Source organism: Schistocerca nitens, chromosome 12 (assembly GCF_023898315.1).
Source record: "Schistocerca nitens isolate TAMUIC-IGC-003100 chromosome 12, iqSchNite1.1, whole genome shotgun sequence".
In the NCBI taxonomy this organism is placed as follows: domain Eukaryota; kingdom Metazoa; phylum Arthropoda; class Insecta; order Orthoptera; family Acrididae; genus Schistocerca; species Schistocerca nitens.
The window spans coordinates 106,644,469-106,664,577 of record NC_064625.1 but is presented as its reverse complement, the minus strand read 5'-3'; the positions used below and the strand labels follow the sequence as shown (position 1 = coordinate 106,664,577).

The 20,109-nt window shown below is 39.3% G+C and overlaps 1 protein-coding gene across 1 annotated transcript in view; it reads left to right on the top strand.

Annotated features, from left to right (window-relative positions):
* LOC126215083 (F-box/LRR-repeat protein 20-like) overlaps positions 1–20,109 on the top strand; it is a 75,034-nt gene that overhangs the window by 23,486 nt on the left and 31,439 nt on the right. The window contains exon 3 of the mRNA XM_049941731.1: positions 16,483–16,588. Coding sequence (XP_049797688.1) covers positions 16,483–16,588 — 106 coding nt within the window. The remainder of the gene's footprint in view (positions 1–16,482; positions 16,589–20,109) is intronic.

The following is a 20,109-nucleotide window of genomic DNA, read 5'->3' as shown; positions in this document are numbered from 1 at the left end:
CAGAATTCATGTCTGAACTGGTCCCACATACTCTATCAGGGACAGATCTGAGGATCTTTTTGCCCACGGGAGTATCTCAACATCGTGCAGTCATTTCATAGAGACACGTGCCATGGGTGGATGAAAAATGGCACCATAGTAGTGTCACTTGAGAGACAACACATGAGGGTGTAGGATATGCATGACATACTGTTGTGCTGACAGAGTTCACTCAAATCAATATCAGCTGTGGCCAGTCATACCCAATTGCTCGCCACATGATGGCGTCAAGAGCAACACCACTGTGTCTCTCCAAACCATTGGAAGAATGGGACCTCACCAGCTACTCACCTACAGTGGTCATTGGGGGTAGTGCAGTGTCACGATTTATCACTGAACACCATGCGATGTCATTCATCGGTAGTCCATGCTTCCCTGTCATGGCACCACTCCACAGGAATACCCAAGTCCTGCTGCTGCTAGTCTCCAACCAGTCGTGCAGGGTAACACTTTACCGCAGGAAGTCAACTGCTGATTGTCGGACAGCAGGAACAGTTCGTGGTATTCAGTTGTTGTCAACCAGAACCCTGACACTGAGTCACATTCCCATGCAGCCTGACATCAGGTCACTGTCACATCCAAATACCCCAGAAAACTGGATGTTGTACAATTCTACCAGTCAGGTAAATGGAGACCCACAGTGAGGCTTCTCTCAAACTGTCAGGTGTTGGTAACAGTGTGTCACATGAACACTCTGCATCTCTGTATCCTTCACAATAATCACTCAACATCTGATGCTGTTTACATCCCTTATATACTCTGCCAGTCCTTGTGGCAACTCCAAACATAAAATCTGCTAATGCACTCTAGTGGCTGTTCTTCTTGTCATAGAGAATTGCAACTCTGTAATCATTTACATGTTTGCTGTTGGTGTGTACGTGTACAAAGCTACATAGACATCTGACCATGTCTTCTGGGTCTCCTCCTTTTTGGCAAGCATTATATATTGGACTGACCAATACCCCTGGTACTGTTAAAAACAATGCAGAACAGTTGGCAAATTCAGCTTGTTATTCCTTTGAACTAATGACAGTATAATGTAATTGAGTCACAGATAGGCACAGAAAAGAGATTGTCACAAATTAGTTTTTGGCCAGTAGTGTGGCTTCAGTTGCCAGAGACTGCAGTCGTGTATGTGTGTGTGTGTGTGTCGTCTATTTTTGATGAAGGCTGTACTGGCTGAAAGCTAATTTGTGACAGTATTTTTGTTGTGCCTATCTGCAACTCAACATCTCTGCTGTAGGGTGAGTAGCGATTTTCCTTTTCATAATATTGTTACATTCCATTTGGATTTTCCATTGTTTGGTATTGGATGGACAAAAAATTTACTCACTAAGTGAAGACAGGAGAACACACATATAAAAAATGGTTTAATTTAATGCGAGCTTTCGGAGCCAGTGGCTCCTTCTGGCAGAAGGGTTGAAGGAGAAGGAAGAGGGGTGAAGGGAAAGGCACTGGAGAGGTATAGGAAAAGAAATAGAGCTTGGAAAAATCAGCCAGGAACCTGGGTCGTGGGAGACTTACCAGATGGCATTAGAAAGAAAACTGTTTGTTGGGGACTGAACCAGAAGGGATTTGAAAACCTGAAGTGCTTAAAGATGGAAGACAGGGTAGCATGCAAGAGAGATTACGGCTAAAACTCTGTGCATGAACTAATGAAGAGTGAAAAGCTAAATGTATTTTATGTAATAGAGGTGAGAGGAGGCTGCTGAAAATAGATAGATCAGTAAATAAATTACTAATTAACACAGTCACTCATTCAGTAGGCTTTTTGTAAAGAAGTGCCCACCATAATGTCTCATGATCTGCGCGAAACATACCATGCAGAGTTTATGTACAACATGCAATGTTCACAAGCAAACATCTCCTAAAATAAACCACTCACAAAGCTCAAACTTTTACAAAATACTCAATACTGTAGTCGCTTTTCATCTACATGAGAACTGATCAAATACGTGAATTTCTTCATTTTGGTACAAATTTGATCAGCGTCATGGGTAGTCATGCCAATGTAAAAAGCTGAATAGTGTTAACATAACAGCTGGTATATGACATGTTCGTTTTGCAGGTGGCTCTCCCTTTGATAATATATGTTTTGACAGTTACAGGGCTGGTATAGGTCATGTTAGGAGGGTGCATAGGGCAAGTCTTGCAGTGTGGACCATCACAGTGGTAGAGCCATAGGGTAGGAAGATGGGTGCAGAAGGAGCTAAGGATTTTGCAGAGATTGGGGGGGGGGGGGGGGTGAAGAAAAGCTATTCCAGTTGTGGTGGCTAAAACCTCACACAGAATGGATCTCATTTCAGGACATGATTTTAGGAATTTATGGCCTTGTTGAAGTATCTGATTAATACATTCAAGACCAGGATAATACTGAGAGACAAGTAGTGTGCTCTGAAGTTTTTTTTTTTTTTTTGGGGGGGGGGGGGATCAGAGTTGGATGTGAAGGCCCAGGAAATCTGCTTTTGAATTAGGCTGGCGGGGTAATTATGTCCAGTGAAGAGTGAGGCAAGAATGGTGGTATACTGCTGTAAAGAGTTTGCATTTGAACAGCTACGTCTGCCTCAAATGCCAAGGCTGTATAGGCAGGAACGTTTGGTATGGAAAGTATGGCAACTGTCAAAATATAAGTACAGCAATAGGGAAAACTACCTGTGAAATGACACGTCATATACCAGATGTCATGTAGTAGAAAACTAAAACAGAGTGAAAAAAGGAAAAGTTTCTGTGAAGAAATGCTGAGACAGAAAAAATTAATTGTAAATTAAGGCCAGGTGGGTGGCAAGAACCAAGCACAAGTAGTAGTGGGTAGCAAGAACCAAGTACATGTAGTAGCTGAGTTCCCATCTATGGAGCTCTGAGAAACTGGTATCCGGAGGAATTGATGGTGGCATATGTGGTGAAACAAGCACCAAGGTCATGACTGTTGTGTTGTAAGGCATGCTCTGTAAGAGGATATTCTGTGTTGCCAGAATACATGCTCTGAATATGCCCCTTTCTCCTAACTGATAACCTGGTGGTAGGCATGCAAATGTAAAAGGCTGAACAGTGCTTACATGACATCTGGTATATGACGTCTCATTTCACAGGTGAGTTTCCCTATTGCTGTACTTATTTTGATTTTGACAGTTGCCATCCTTTCCATGTCAAACATTCCCTCCTACACAGCCTTGGGATTTGAGGCAAACATAGTTGTTCAAATGCGGACTTGTTACAGCAGTATACCACCATTCTTGCCTCATGCTTCACTGAACTTAATTACCCTGCCAGCCTAATTCAAAAGCAGATTTCCTGGGCCTTCACATCCAATCCTGGTCCGCCCCAAACAACAACTTCGGAGCACACTACTTGTCTGTCAGTATTATCCTGGTCTTGAATGTATTAATCAGATACTTCAACAAGGCCATGACTTCCTAAAGTCGTGTCCTGAAATGAGATCCGTTCTGTGTGAGGTTTAGGCCACTGCAGCTAGCATAGCTTTTCTTCACCCCCCACCTCCCCACCCCCCGAAAACTCTGCAATATCCTCGTCAGGTCCTAAGCTCCTTCTGCACCCATCTCCCTACCCTATGGCTCTACCCCTGTGATGGTCCCCGCTGCAAGACTTGCCCTATGCACCCTCCTATCACCACCTGTACCAGCCCTGTAACTGTCAAAACATATATTATCAAAGGGAGAACCACCTGCAAAATGAACATGCCATATACCAGCTGTTATGTTAACACTATTCAGCTTTTTACATTGGCATGACTACCCATGACACTGATCAGATTTGTACCAAAATGAAGAAATTCACGCATTTGATCAGTTCTCGTGTCGTTGATGAAAAGCGACTACAGTATTGAGTATTTTGTAAAAGTTTGAGCTTTGTGAGTGGTTTATTTTAGGAGATGTTTGCTTGTGAACATTGCATGTTGTACATAAACTCCGCAAGGTATGTTTCGTGCAGATCACGAGACATTATGGTGAGCATTTCTTTACAAGAAGCCTACTGAATGACTGACTGTGTTAATTAGTAATTTATTTTGTGGAAAGGAATTGTATTTTGTTTTCTTTAAATTTTATTTAGTTTTGGAATTACGAGATTTCTAGTCTCTGTTACTTGTGGTAATCTGATTGACTGACATTAGAGATACAGCAAGTATAGAAGTGCTTGAGATGATCTGATTGGCTACTTAACATACTGGGCAATAGGAATTGTTGAGGGGCGGGCTGATCTCTCACTATCCTGTAAACAATCAGTCCATCTACTTGGATAGGTTTCAGGTTGTTGCTCCTTCACCCTGCGATTGTAGATACTGGTTTAGCCGACAAAAGCAGCATTGAAAAAATTTCGACTAAATACCTACCATGCAAAGGCCACATAACTCCAGTCCATGGGCAATGGCTGGAAGTTAGTTAAAATATTGAGTGTTCAGGATTCTTGCATGACTCATTTGAAAAAAACATCTAAAATTTCCTTTAAGTTGGTTTATTGTCTTTAAAACATGGAAAATGGCTATCAAGTTCCTATGTAATATCCTGACATCAGTTATGCAATGTTACTGACTGTCTCTGTTACAATTTCACATCTGAAAGCAGCCAGAAGATGTTAGTCCGACCCAGTATTTTGAATATCCTAAACAGTCACTGACCCACGACTACTTGTGAGTTAGCACATTCAGTTGGCTTCTTGTAAAGAACTCACCATAATGTCTCATAATCCTCACAAAACACGTGTACGACATGAAATAATCACACATGAATATCTCGTACACTTAATCACTCGTGAAGCTCAAACTTTCACAAAATGACACAAGAACCATGACTTTCTTCATTTTTGGTGCAAATTTGATCAGCACGGTTTAACATAGATGTTTACTAGAAGACGGCTCCCTAACAACTTTCTCAACTCATGGATCTGAGGCACAAAGCCATAATCAAATGTGTGGGAAATTCTAAATTCCTATTGGCTAGTATGTTAAGCTGCCAATCAGATCATCTGGAGCACTTCTATATTCACGGTATTTTTAATGTCAATCAATCACAATCCAACATGTAATTTAAACTAGAAACTTTGTAATTCCAAAACTGAATGAAATTTAATGAAAACAAAATATGATTCCTTTCCACAAATAAATTACTAATAAATTTAATACTCAACGACTGTTCTGGCTGCCTTTTACAAAATCAAGGTCATTTGAAGATACGTCATGAATTCCCCTATTGCACAAGAATTTTTCTGCACCCACATTTAAATATTTTTAATAAAATATCACATTCTCACTTCATGTATGTCCTCCATTCACTCTCTCAGTCTCTCCAAAACACTCACACAACCAAAACATAATGAAACATAATTTTCCAAAGTACTTTTAATTACATAAGAAATCTGTGGTGATTAAACTAAATAAAGTTTCAGAAAATTAGATTATATGAACCTATCTTCTTGGTTGTAATTTCAGTTGATAGTACAGGTGGATGTATTACAATCACTAACTCTGTTTCACAATGCCAGCAGGTTTATTATGTGTTTTTTGTACAAATTTATCCATCCAAATGTATTGAAGTTATTTATTTGAAATTTTAACAGTATGGTTGTTATTCATAGTTTTTGGTATACTATGTACGGAAGGGATCGATTAATATTTAATAGTACTTCTTCATATTCATAGAGAGTATGTGTAATGTATTGCATGCAGATTTAGGCAAATAACATGGCTTGCTTGGCGCAGTAGCCAGAGTCAGCTATGCTAGTGTGGGAACCAAAATCTGCTCTTCTCTTGGCTCCATAGCAAGCTACACTTTCGATACAAGATGGCGAATCATAAAAATTTGCTGCGTTATCCACCAAGTTATCAGATGGGATGACTGGGCATAGGCAGAGGGTGTATACCAGCAACACACAATGTCCTGTTGCAGAGCTGCTCTGACAGTCATGTACTCGGTGCTTGTTTCGCCGCCGCACACGCCATCTCGATTCTCCCCTCGGACTCCAGTTTCTCATAACTCCACAGGTGGGAACTACAACTACAACATATCCTTGGTTCTTGCCACCCACCTGACCTTAATTTACTTTAATTTCATCTGTCCCAGCACCCGTACCACTAATCATCTTTTCCTTTTCTGTTCCACTGGCAAATAGAATGAGGGATAAACTACTGTCTACATGCCTCTGTATGAGCCCTAATTTCTCATATCTTACCTTCGTGGTCCTTAGGCGCAATTTATGTTGGCAGCTGTTACACCTCATATCACTTTGCAACTTTATGCCCAGATACTTAAACAAAGTGACTGTGTCAAGCAGGATACTAGTAGTACTGTATCTGAAGATTACAAATCGACCATTCGCCTTCCCTATCACAGTTCTCACATGGTCGTTCCACCTCATATTGCTTTGCAGCATTATGTGCAGATATTTAAATGACTGACTATGTCAAGCAGGACACTAGTAATACTGTATCAAAACATTTCAGGTTTGATCTTCCTACTACACATTTTTCCACATTTAGGGTTAGCTGCCATTCATCACACCGACTGGGAATTTTGTCTAAGTCATCTTGTATCTTCCTACACTCACTCAACTTTGACACTTTACCGTATCATCAGCAAAGTACTATCTGTAGTGTGATTTTGGGGAGCCTTTTCTTTGTAGACATCAGTGGGCAAAGACATTCCTAAGACAAATATAAGTCAACTAATGTAAAAGAAAAAAGTGTGAAATTTACCTGTATTTTAAGCTGTGAATATAGTAATTGAATAATTAAAGACCACCTTGCTGAAAATAGCTTTAAAAATTCATATCTGTTAATGATGGGTAATTGTTCAGGAAGTAGTAGTCACTTCTAATGGTAAAGAACTTGCATGGTAACTGAAATATGGGATTGGATTGTGGTTGGATAGTGGACAATCTCTGTCTGCTTTTAACCTAGCCTTCATCTCTTTCAGTCATGTGAAGATTCGCCAGGAATGATAGGAGGTTTGGATTCCACATTAAAATGTTTCCTCAGTCACCGAAGTGGTGAACAATTGCAAAACTTGCACCTAGCTGCTGAAGCCACAAAGAATTATTATTGTTATTATTATTATTGTTGTTGTTATTGACATAATGATGTCAACAAGACTATGATACACACCTAGTAACTTTTTTAGCTTTTAAGCGAGAGTATAATAGTTTAACTCATGATATAGCCATATTGTCTTAGGTTATTCTCTTAAACACTTCTCATCAGATACTGGTAAGTGTCTCATCTAATGAATATGTTTTAAACATTAAATTCTGCTATAAGGAGAGTGAGAAAAAACAGTTGGATCGAAACAATTCTGGAAATTTTTACTTTTTTGTTTTTTGATATTACCAAATCATTTGTTTATTTGCCAGCTGTGGGTGTGCTTTGCAAATATTCATTCTGCTTCCCCTTTCTTCTGCTTCTTACATTGTTCTTCTTTCTTCAAATGTTCTGAATTTGCGTGCCATGTCCTTTTGTTCAGGTCCTCTGTAGCCCGTGGTTAGTTTGTGTTTGATCTCTCCACCTCTTTCTTGATCTACCCGTTGATCTTTTCCTATTGGTCTTCTTCTCCTTCTTCTTCTGGTTCCTATCCATTCTGGATGTTAGCAACCATCTTGTCAGTGCTTTTCCTGTCACTTGCAGCTATAAATAGTTCTGTAGATGTTTTAGAGGTCCACACTCTGATGTTGTTAAGCCAGGATATTCTTTGGCCAATGCTTCTCTTCCCTGGTATTTTTCCTTGCAGGATGGTCTGGAGGAGATGGTATCTGTTGTTGTTCAGCAGGTTGTTGCTTTCACAGTGGTCAGTACTTCTTTCTCTTTCTTCATTCTTCATCGGGGTGTATACAACCCGGGAGATCCAGGAAAAACCCGGGAATTTCTTCATCCGGGAGAAAACCGGGAAAAACCTGGGAATTGTTTAGAATTCCGGGAATTTTTCATTGTTCTAGTTTTCAATTAATTTTTTGTTATTTTGACTGGTAAAAACCAATACTCTAACAAATGATATTACTGTATCCCGCTACTGCAGAATAATACTGCAGCAGAACATGAACGAGAGGTAAAAAAACGAAAATAACTTAAATTGCAGAGCAAAATGCGCCGTATACAGCAACAAAACAGTGTTCATACAAGTGACTGCCAACAGCAGAGTGTGTCAAAGGCTTTAGGAAGTCTATGCAGTGCTTTGTAACAACAAATTGCCTCCGATGAAGGTGTCTTGACAACTGTTTAAATTAGATTCGTTTGAGCAGTTGCGGGGAGGGGGGGGGGGGCTCTTGCGCATGCGCGGTTGAGTCGTGTATGAGAAGTGTGGCTGGGTTGCCCCAGTTCGGAAATAAGTAAATCTGGGGCTGATGGACAGAGCAGTCTGAGTTGTGGTGGGGAGGTGGGTCGTCTCCACGTGACCTGTGTTTACGTTCAGTGATTTTATTGTTTCCTCTTTGTTTATTGCTCTCACTTTAAATGATACCAAACAGATTTTTGTAGCCGGGAGCTATCAAATGAATTAAAATACGTTTGTGTAATTATGGAAGGCTAAAATATGTTATTAGTTTTAGATTTTGTTTCCACCTTTCTAACAGTCAAACATCAATTGCCTTACAGAACAATGAAGCTATTTTTGCCACTTAGCTAAAGAGATTTGGCTTTTATTAATCTTTTCTGTTGAGGCAGTTAATTTATTTGAAACAAAGTGTTTAATTTCACGCTATTGGCTAGTTTCAACTGTTCGCCGCATTTCAAGCGCACGTATGTCATTATGCCATAATAAAGAACCAAACGTGAGATATAAAGTACTGGTACTCCAACAAAATTGACATACGAATGTGGATTTTAAGCTGAATTACGCATTTTAGTATGGTTCATGAAATTCCGACGCTCTTGAAGTCTCCTATGATGTCTTGTTACTTTTATGACATAATGTAAGATCTTTTAATGTTTTACACGTACGAAGATACGGGCTTCCTGCATCATCGTAACTGCGCAAGCGCAGTGACGCTTGTTATCTGGTTCTCTCTTGCAACTGCTGAAACGAACCTGTTTCTAAGAGGTCACGGGTAAATATTGCGAATAGTGGTTTCAAAAGCATTACATTCAAAGCAGATTTCCTTTTACATAAGATGAGCTATGTGCGAGAATGTACGATGAATTTCTTAAATCACAAAGCGTTTGACTCTCATTTAAAAATCGACTCTTTGAGGATGACCATTTAGAAGAATTTCGAGCCCAGAAGATCAGACATTTACGCTGTTGTTAAAAATTTTACTGGCACATTTGTGTGATGTATCTTAAAGTGTAACAAGCGCTAAAAAGATCAACATTATAAGTGGAAGCTTAGCTTTTCTTCCAACTTATTAATCTTCGAGACAAATATTATATGTGAATGCTATTATATTAATTTAAACCATTAACTTTTCTTATTTGTATGTTCGCACTACTTAAGAGTGATGTTGCAATTGGCTGACTACATCACGTGACCTATGCTGTAATCAGTTGGCGAGTTAACGTGACATGAGCTATGACTGGCTTACAAAAGTGCATCGCATTTCAGGTTTGATCTTCCTACTACACATTTTTCCACATTTAGGGTTAGCTGCCATTCATCACACCGACTGGGAATTTTGTCTAAGTCATCTTGTATCTTCCTACACTCACTCAACTTTGACACTTTACCGTATCATCAGCAAAGTACTATCTGTAGTGTGATTTTGGGGAGCCTTTTCTTTGTAGACATCAGTGGGCAAAGACATTCCTAAGACAAATATAAGTCAACTAATGTAAAAGAAAAAAGTGTGAAATTTACCTGTATTTTAAGCTGTGAATATAGTAATTGAATAATTAAAGACCACCTTGCTGAAAATAGCTTTAAAAATTCATATCTGTTAATGATGGGTAATTGTTCAGGAAGTAGTAGTCACTTCTAATGGTAAAGAACTTGCATGGTAACTGAAATATGGGATTGGATTGTGGTTGGATAGTGGACAATCTCTGTCTGCTTTTAACCTAGCCTTCATCTCTTTTAGTCATGTGAAGATTCGCCAGGAATGATAGGAGGTTTGGATTCCACATTAAAATGTTTCCTCAGTCACCGAAGTGGTGAACAATTGCAAAACTTGCACCTAGCTGCTGAAGCCACAAAGAATTATTATTGTTATTATTATTATTGTTGTTGTTATTGACATAATGATGTCAACAAGACTATGATACACACCTAGTAACTTTTTTAGCTTTTAAGCGAGAGTATAATAGTTTAACTCATGATATAGCCATATTGTCTTAGGTTATTCTCTTAAACACTTCTCATCAGATACTGGTAAGTGTCTCATCTAATGAATATGTTTTAAACATTAAATTCTGCTATAAGGAGAGTGAGAAAAAACAGTTGGATCGAAACAATTCTGGAAATTTTTACTTTTTTGTTTTTTGATATTACCAAATCATTTGTTTATTTGCCAGCTGTGGGTGTGCTTTGCAAATATTCATTCTGCTTCCCCTTTCTTCTGCTTCTTACATTGTTCTTCTTTCTTCAAATGTTCTGAATTTGCGTGCCATGTCCTTTTGTTCAGGTCCTCTGTAGCCCGTGGTTAGTTTGTGTTTGATCTCTCCACCTCTTTCTTGATCTACCCGTTGATCTTTTCCTATTGGTCTTCTTCTCCTTCTTCTTCTGGTTCCTATCCATTCTGGATGTTAGCAACCATCTTGTCAGTGCTTTTCCTGTCACTTGCAGCTATAAATAGTTCTGTAGATGTTTTAGAGGTCCACACTCTGATGTTGTTAAGCCAGGATATTCTTTGGCCAATGCTTCTCTTCCCTGGTATTTTTCCTTGCAGGATGGTCTGGAGGAGATGGTATCTGTTGTTGTTCAGCAGGTTGTTGCTTTCACAGTGGTCAGTACTTCTTTCTCTTTCTTCATTCTTCATCGGGGTGTATACAACCCGGGAGATCCAGGAAAAACCCGGGAATTTCTTCATCCGGGAGAAAACCGGGAAAAACCTGGGAATTGTTTAGAATTCCGGGAATTTTTCATTGTTCTAGTTTTCAATTAATTTTTTGTTATTTTGACTGGTAAAAACCAATACTCTAACAAATGATATTACTGTATCCCGCTACTGCAGAATAATACTGCAGCAGAACATGAACGAGAGGTAAAAAAACGAAAATAACTTAAATTGCAGAGCAAAATGCGCCGTATACAGCAACAAAACAGTGTTCATACAAGTGACTGCCAACAGCAGAGTGTGTCAAAGGCTTTAGGAAGTCTATGCAGTGCTTTGTAACAACAAATTGCCTCCGATGAAGGTGTCTTGACAACTGTTTAAATTAGATTCGTTTGAGCAGTTGCGGGGAGGGGGGGGGCTCTTGCGCATGCGCGGTTGAGTCGTGTATGAGAAGTGTGGCTGGGTTGCCCCAGTTCGGAAATAAGTAAATCTGGGGCTGATGGACAGAGCAGTCTGAGTTGTGGTGGGGAGGTGGGTCGTCTCCACGTGACCTGTGTTTACGTTCAGTGATTTTATTGTTTCCTCTTTGTTTATTGCTCTCACTTTAAATGATACCAAACAGATTTTTGTAGCCGGGAGCTATCAAATGAATTAAAATACGTTTGTGTAATTATGGAAGGCTAAAATATGTTATTAGTTTTAGATTTTGTTTCCACCTTTCTAACAGTCAAACATCAATTGCCTTACAGAACAATGAAGCTATTTTTGCCACTTAGCTAAAGAGATTTGGCTTTTATTAATCTTTTCTGTTGAGGCAGTTAATTTATTTGAAACAAAGTGTTTAATTTCACGCTATTGGCTAGTTTCAACTGTTCGCCGCATTTCAAGCGCACGTATGTCATTATGCCATAATAAAGAACCAAACGTGAGATATAAAGTACTGGTACTCCAACAAAATTGACATACGAATGTGGATTTTAAGCTGAATTACGCATTTTAGTATGGTTCATGAAATTCCGACGCTCTTGAAGTCTCCTATGATGTCTTGTTACTTTTATGACATAATGTAAGATCTTTTAATGTTTTACACGTACGAAGATACGGGCTTCCTGCATCATCGTAACTGCGCAAGCGCAGTGACGCTTGTTATCTGGTTCTCTCTTGCAACTGCTGAAACGAACCTGTTTCTAAGAGGTCACGGGTAAATATTGCGAATAGTGGTTTCAAAAGCATTACATTCAAAGCAGATTTCCTTTTACATAAGATGAGCTATGTGCGAGAATGTACGATGAATTTCTTAAATCACAAAGCGTTTGACTCTCATTTAAAAATCGACTCTTTGAGGATGACCATTTAGAAGAATTTCGAGCCCAGAAGATCAGACATTTACGCTGTTGTTAAAAATTTTACTGGCACATTTGTGTGATGTATCTTAAAGTGTAACAAGCGCTAAAAAGATCAACATTATAAGTGGAAGCTTAGCTTTTCTTCCAACTTATTAATCTTCGAGACAAATATTATATGTGAATGCTATTATATTAATTTAAACCATTAACTTTTCTTATTTGTATGTTCGCACTACTTAAGAGTGATGTTGCAATTGGCTGACTACATCACGTGACCTATGCTGTCATCAGTTGGCGAGTTAACGTGACATGAGCTATGACTGGCTTACAAAAGTGCATCGCATTCTCGATTTCAATGCTTCGGAAAGTGACATGCAGTGTTAGGTGGAAATCGAATTTATACCTTTGTAATAAGAAAATATGCAGCCTACATGTTGCTGCACATCAAAGGTTTTTCAAAACGTGTTTGTCCCCCTGACTCCGCACATACACAGACACAAGCAGACATTTGTCTGTTTATGTGCGGATGGATATGTGTGTGTGTGCGAGTGTATACCTGTCATTTTTTCCCCCTAAGGTAAGTCTTTCCGCTCCTGGGATTGGAATGACTCCTTACCCTCTCCCTTAAAACCCACAACCTTTCGTCTTTCCCTCTCCTTCCATCTTTCCCGGTGAAGCAACCGTTGGTTACGAAAGCTTGAATTTTGTGTTTGTTTGTGTGTGTATCGACATGCCAGTGCTTTTGTTTGGTAAGTCACATCATCTTTGTTTTTAAGTATATATAGTTCCACACAGTAAATGGAATGACCCCATTAATAAATATAGACTTCGATCAGAAATTGGTAGCTAAGGTAGACTATTCAAAATTTCTAGATGTATGCATTGATGGGGGATTGAACTGGAAAAAACACACTGAGGATCTGCTGAAACGTTTGAGTTCAGCTACTTATGCTATTAGGGTCATTGCAAATTTTGGCACTATACATCAGAGTAAATGAGCTTACCACACCTCTTTTCATTCTCTGCTTTCGTATGGCATCATATTCTGGGGTAACTCATCATTGAGTAAAAGAGTGTTCATTGCACAAAAGCTTGTAATCAGAATAATTGCTGGAGCTCATCCAAGATCATCCTGCAGACACTTATTTAAAGAGCTAGAAATCTTCACTGTAGCCTCACAATATACATATTCACTTACGAAATTTGTTATTAACAGTCTGAACGAATTCAAAAGTAATAGCACTGTACGTGGCTACAACACTAGGAGAAAGGATGATCTTCACTACTCATTTAAATCTAACTTTGGCTCAGAAGGGGGTAAATTATGCTGCCACAAAAGTCTTTGGTCACTTACTTAATAGCAGCAAAAGTCTGACAGATAGCCATTAGCATTTAAAAGGAAATTAAAAGAATTTCTTAATGGCAACTCCTTCTACCCATTAGATGAATTTTTGGATATAGTAGGTGGATAATTTCCCAACCCCCACAAAATAAATAAATAAATAAAAATATTGAGTGTCATGTAATATTTTGTCTAATGTAATATCTTGTATAGACACCTTTTATTATCCTGACACGTTCCACATCATTACGAAGTGTCATATTCATGATCTATGGAACAAGTACTAATCTAATCTAATCTAAACATGAGGCATAAAGCTACAAATAACAAGAGAAATTGGGCTTTGTGGGTGCATTCTTTTTTAAGTAAGTGGAATGCTTCAGAAAATTTAACTCGTGAACTAATGCTGGGTACAAACCTCGTCCAGAATTTTACCAGAATGTCAAAGCACAACTTCAAAAATCTCATAAAAGCAATCGGTCAAAGAATTGCTAAAGGTGATTCAAACATGAGAAGACTGTATACTAGTTACAACCAAGTTGGAAATCACTCTTAATTTTTAGCTATTGACAATTTGTATAGAAGCTTAGTGTACTTTTTAAAGTGCACTATTTATCAATAAGTATTGGTATCAGAACTATGCAGTGCTTTGGTAGAAGGACTGAAGAACTTCATAAAGGTAAGTTTGAAATTAAAATACAATTTTTAATCATATTTAAATTTATTCAATGACATACACCACAGTTTACATAATCAGTTCATGCTCAGACAGATCTCGAGATATTGTGAAACTCGTGGCATCAAATACAAACCATGTGGATGACGAGCCACCTTCCACTTTTCATATACATCATTTTTGCCTCACATTAGGCATAAACGAAGATTTTGAAAATTTTTGTATGCTCCATCAAGCGTGATTCCGAGCTCATTTGCAATTGTCAAATTGCAATCATTGTACATTCCATTTTGGGCCAAATCGAACAGTGGAAAATCCAAGCTCGAATAATACAATATTATGAAAAGGACAGATAGCTATTTTCCATATAGCGGAGATGTTAAGTTGCAGGCCGGCACAACAAAAGACAGCTGAACAAGTAAGCTTTCTTCACATTGGATACCTGGTTATTCCATTCACATGGCCACCCGCCAGTGACATCTGTGCTTGCTTCACACAGTCAAAGAGAAAGAATGGACATGATAAAAGCTCAAAAAATGGTTAGACGCTTTCACACAGGGAAAGCAAAATTATGTTCTACTACAATTTCAAAAGAACAATTTCAATATTTACCGAAAATTGCAACAAAATATAAAATAAAAATATTGACACCTGATATTGCCATTTTGATATTGATATATTGGTGAAAAAATATTGCCGATATGTATCGATGTTTTTTTGTAAAACAATATATCAATATTTTATCAACAGCCCTACTCTGAACCCACTGCCTAATTCTTCATACAACTAACTAACTTTACCGTAACACATAACTACTTCTTCTATGAAGGGAAGGTGTACAGACAGGTCCGTGGCACAAGCATGGGCACCCACATGGCACCTTCCTATGCCAATTTGTGTATGGGACATCTAGAGGAAACCTTCCTAGCCTCTTAAAACCCCTAACTCCTGATCTGGTTCAGGTTCATTGATGATATGGACTCAGGGCCAAGACACCCTGGTCTTCCTCAACCCAGCTTTGCACCTTTGTGCATCTCTTACTCTCTGATGGCTCCATCCACTCCTCTGTCTACAGTAAACCCACCAACAGTGGCTTCATTTTGACAGCTGCCATCCCTTCCACATGAAAAAATCCCTCCCATACAGCCTGATCACCCGGGGGACAGCATATCTGCAGTGACAAGAACTCCCTTTCCCAGTGTACTGAAAATCTCACCAAGGCCTTCATAGACAGACTCTATCCCACAGATCTAGTCCGCAAACAGATTTCCTGTGCCATTTTCCCCAAGATAGCCAACTGCAAATGACTGCCCTCCTTTGTAACCTAATACCACACCGAAGTGGAACAGCTGAACCACATCCTTCATCAGTGGTCTCATTATCTATCATAATGCCCTGAAATGAGGGACATCGTACAAAGATCATTCCAATCCCTCCTAAAGCAGCTTTGGCCAAGAGCTATAGTCTTTAGCATTCTTTCCACTGTGCCTGTCGGCAACTGAACAGGTCATGTTTTACGTTGAGGTAATTTCTTAACATTGTTGATAATGACAGAAGATTGTCATAATCATCTTTTTGTTACATGTATTATGTCTCACCACTTTCTATACTTTCTTTTAGCCTTTATGTTTTTGTCTTTGGCCCCCTCCATTCGGCCCACCCTCCCTCTGTCCCTCCCTACCTCTCTCTCTCTCTCTCTCTCTCTCTCTCTCTCTCTCTCTCTCTCTCTCTTTTGACGGAAGCTGTGCTTACCAATGTACTTTGAACTACTCCTTCTGACAACACCCCACCCCATCCCCTTCCTCCCATTTCATCTTGTCCCCGCTCTCATTGGGGCTGAGTTACCTACCCCCTTTTAAACATCCCCAACATACTGCTCTTTTATAAGGAAGTTTTGTTGTGATTGGTTATTTTTACATGTGCCTATTGGGAGTACTGATATTTCACCTCCTGAAAGTAATTGCTGACCAGCAATTCTTCCTCATAAATAATTTTATCATGTTGCTGTCCAGGACAGTGTTAGCCCATATTGCAAGGTTTTCTTTTTATGGAAATTGAAATTGTGATGTTACTGTACACTGCCACTTTTGTTGTTGCACACAGATTGTGCAACAGTAGTTTGAGCCATTGTCGTTGTTGTATTCCGTCCTCAGGAGACACAAGCTGTTGCCCTCTGAGCTCAGCTGCCTGGTCGAGAACTGCCCCAACATAGAGAGGCTCGTAGTGCCCGGCCAGCGAACAACAGTTGAGCATCTGGAGGTATGGCCCTCCAGCTGGAGTGAGGCTGCTCTGTTTGCTGCTAACAAAAGCATATTATTCTTCTTGTGTGCATGCAATAATAGCAGTTTTAAGGTCGATTCACACTCGATGTCGTGGAACAGGATGCATTTCTTATAGCAACATTTACACAGTCTGTCGACAGAATGGGGTCAGGACGAGACGGTGACATCACGGGTTCCCCAGAACCACAGAAGGAAAGTGTGACATTGGCACATTAATTGATGAAGGGAGGGGGTGGCATTGTCCTCTGTGATTGAAATTTAACCTCTTCTCAGTGAGCTCACTCATACTGTAGTACTGAATTTTGCTCTTTTTTTGTCTTCTTAATCTTTATTTTGTTTGCTTTGCATTGTGACACTTTGAGAAGGTGTTTCTGTGTGTGTTGTTTTACAAAAGAAGTCTAATATGTGAAAGTGAAAACTAGTTTACACTCTACAATACCTAGAGAAAGAGAAAGTGTACGCTATATGTAAATAAGGATGTAAATTGATAGCACCATTTTCATTAAAAAAAAATTTTAACAATGAAAACGTCAATTGTATTGAACAAGAAAACTAGTTTTTGGAAGTAACTGCAACAAGTCACCTCTTCACAGTAAAGTTTCTATTTTACCAAGAGTGGCCTCAAGTTATCAGGCACCTCCTCGTCAGATTGTGATCACCTGTAGTGTTGTGGGTGTCGTTGGGTAAAGGTATTTGCATCTTTGAGATTAATTGTGGTGCACAGATCATTTTGGGAAACATAGTTTGGTTACTTCCTGTAAAGCATATGGGAGTTGTTATCTGGATGTAATGAACATAACTAAACAAACTGTTGTAGGGGTCATGACATGACTCGTACTGTGGCAGGTGTTTAGCTGCTGGCAAAACAGGATGGAATGTCATTTTCCACAAATCAGGATGGAGGCCTGGTGATGTAGGTGACCATGGGCAAACAACATGCCTGCGTTAGCATTTCATCCAAACGGCAGGCAGTGTGTGTGGGAAGCCACAGTTTCTGGCAACAGCATGGTGGCAGAAGCCTGCACCTACAGGTGGCAAAGTCTGTGGGTGGCAGATGGCTGCTCCATCTTGTACTACTGCAAATGCTGTCTGTCTCGTAGTTATTGACCGGTGTAGATTGCATCACACAGTATGTACATGGTTACTGCTAAGTACAAAGAACATCTGAGAATGATGGTCTGATTTTTTGGGTGGGGGGGGGGGGGGAGGGAGGGTATACATGAGAGTTGCTGAGTAGTATATCTCCAACAGCAACGCCTCCATCCTGGAATCCGAACTGGCTGAGTTATACTGGTTAGCATAGTTTGTGGTGTTAGCTTACTGAATGCGTGGTTTTTGGTCCTGAATATGCTCTCTTAGCAAACGGCACCTTGTCATCAGGCCAACAGCTGCTCCCCTCTCTGTGATGTCATTCTGTTTGATGCAAGAAGAGTTCATTGCTTCCTCTCAAAGCTGTGGCACAACACTGTGTTTTCCAAAGTGATCTATGCCCAGGATTGTTCCTATGGCTGCAAATAACTATACAGAACAATCCCACAAACAATGATAAGAACTGGTACCGTCTTACAAGAAGTTGCTGAATGATTTGAAACTGGTCAAGGTAAAATAGAAGTTGTGTTGTACCATCGCAAAAGACAGCTGTGTGCATTTATTTCTGAAAACCTTTATTCATCACATTCGCAAAGTTCCACATAGTAATAGATAAAAGTTTTAACTGTACTGTTGTTTCTGACATTATTCAGTACTTAGAAAGACGACAAAAACATCATGAATAACATAAAAACCTTCTACATATTCCCATCTAAATATTTTTGATGTATTTCTATGTATATACAGGTTGACCCCCAGCATTGGGTAGTATTCAGAGATGTGACATAAATAGTCATTTGAGGCAAAATAATGTAGTAAACTTGGGCTCCAAAGTGCATACCTTAACAGCTATAAGCATTTCTTCATCTTAAATACTGTGAAATAAGTCTCTACTGCTGCAAGCCCTTTTCTTCCCATATTTTGAGAGGTTGTAGTGTGGACCAAAAGAAGAAGAAAAAAAAAGTCAGTCAGTCATTCGATATTGGGCTAATTGATGTGACATATTGATATACTGTCTAGTGTGACGACACCTCCATTTGATTATGGCACTACCTTCCATTCCTCTGACATCCAGAATGAATCGACCTTAGTTGACTGTGTGACAGGACTATATGTTGAGAATTAACCCTTTGAATGTAGAGAACTTCCATGGCATGCAAAGTGCCCTGTGCCCTGTTTACACTCACAGCCAGTTGTCACATTAAAGTGTCTACATAATACTGCTAACTCTCCCCTTATCTGTCTAAGGCTAGGGGGAAAAAGAAGTTGAGAAAAGTTGATGATTACATCAGAACTAATCAGCACCTGTGGCATGGGAAGTAGTGCAAACTCAGGAATGTAACCTCCAATTCATGGATGCTGCAGTTGGAGTGTTGATGGCCAGTGTTTTGCATGGACATAACATTAAATTATTTAGTAGCAAGATATGTGTCTAACTTTGCAATTTCACACTTTGCCTGCTTTTTTGGGTTCCTATAAGTATTTCTTTACTTAGCTCTAGCTCTTACCAGTATTATATCTTTCCTGTGTACTGACAGGTGATGTGAGCATTACAACTGGGTCTAAAAATAAGTGCACCATTCGGAAATCAAAATAATTGTGAGAGTACAAAATAGTACGTTCCTTAAATTATTCAAGAAGCTAGAGACAAAGAAGAAAACATGTAAAAAGAGGGATAAATTTACACTGATAATGGAAAGTGAAAAATGTTATAAACAGGAAGATTGTACAGGACTAGTCATTTTTGTGACAGACCTTGAGCTCAGTTTCATAATACTTTCCTATTTCCTTGCTAGGCGTAATGTACATGGACCACTCACATTGATGTGACAACCAACTATGTTCAGCAACAACATACAATAACTGCTCACACACAGCAGGGGACAGCACTAGAAGTGGAGGGTATATGTTGGGTAGACACAGAAAATGGTGCAGTCATTGGCTGATGCGGAAATGAAGTGATCTATCTAACGTCCAAACGGGTATGATCATTGGATTTTGGGCCAATGGTGGAAGCATTTCTGAAATGGCTGAATTTGTAAACTTTTGACATGCCACCATGCTTGGCAAAATGGTGCTATCCAAAACCAGCACCAAGGCAACTGCCATAGATGATACGGCTGAACAAAAGCTGGGGAGATGTGCTGGCAAATAGATGTGCAACTGTTGAGTAACTGATCACCCTGTCTTTAACTATTATTTTGCAGCTGTGTGAGCCCTTATTAATAACTGTATCAGACAAAATATCTTCGAGCTTTGAATGTATTCTGCTGGAAAGTTTTTGTTTACACAAACTGAAAGTTAATTGTTGGCTTTCTTTTGATACCATGTATGATTTTATATTCTCATAAGCAAAGCAGGAAAAAAATACATCCAAGAAAGGTAGCCTTTATTACAAAAATAATACTC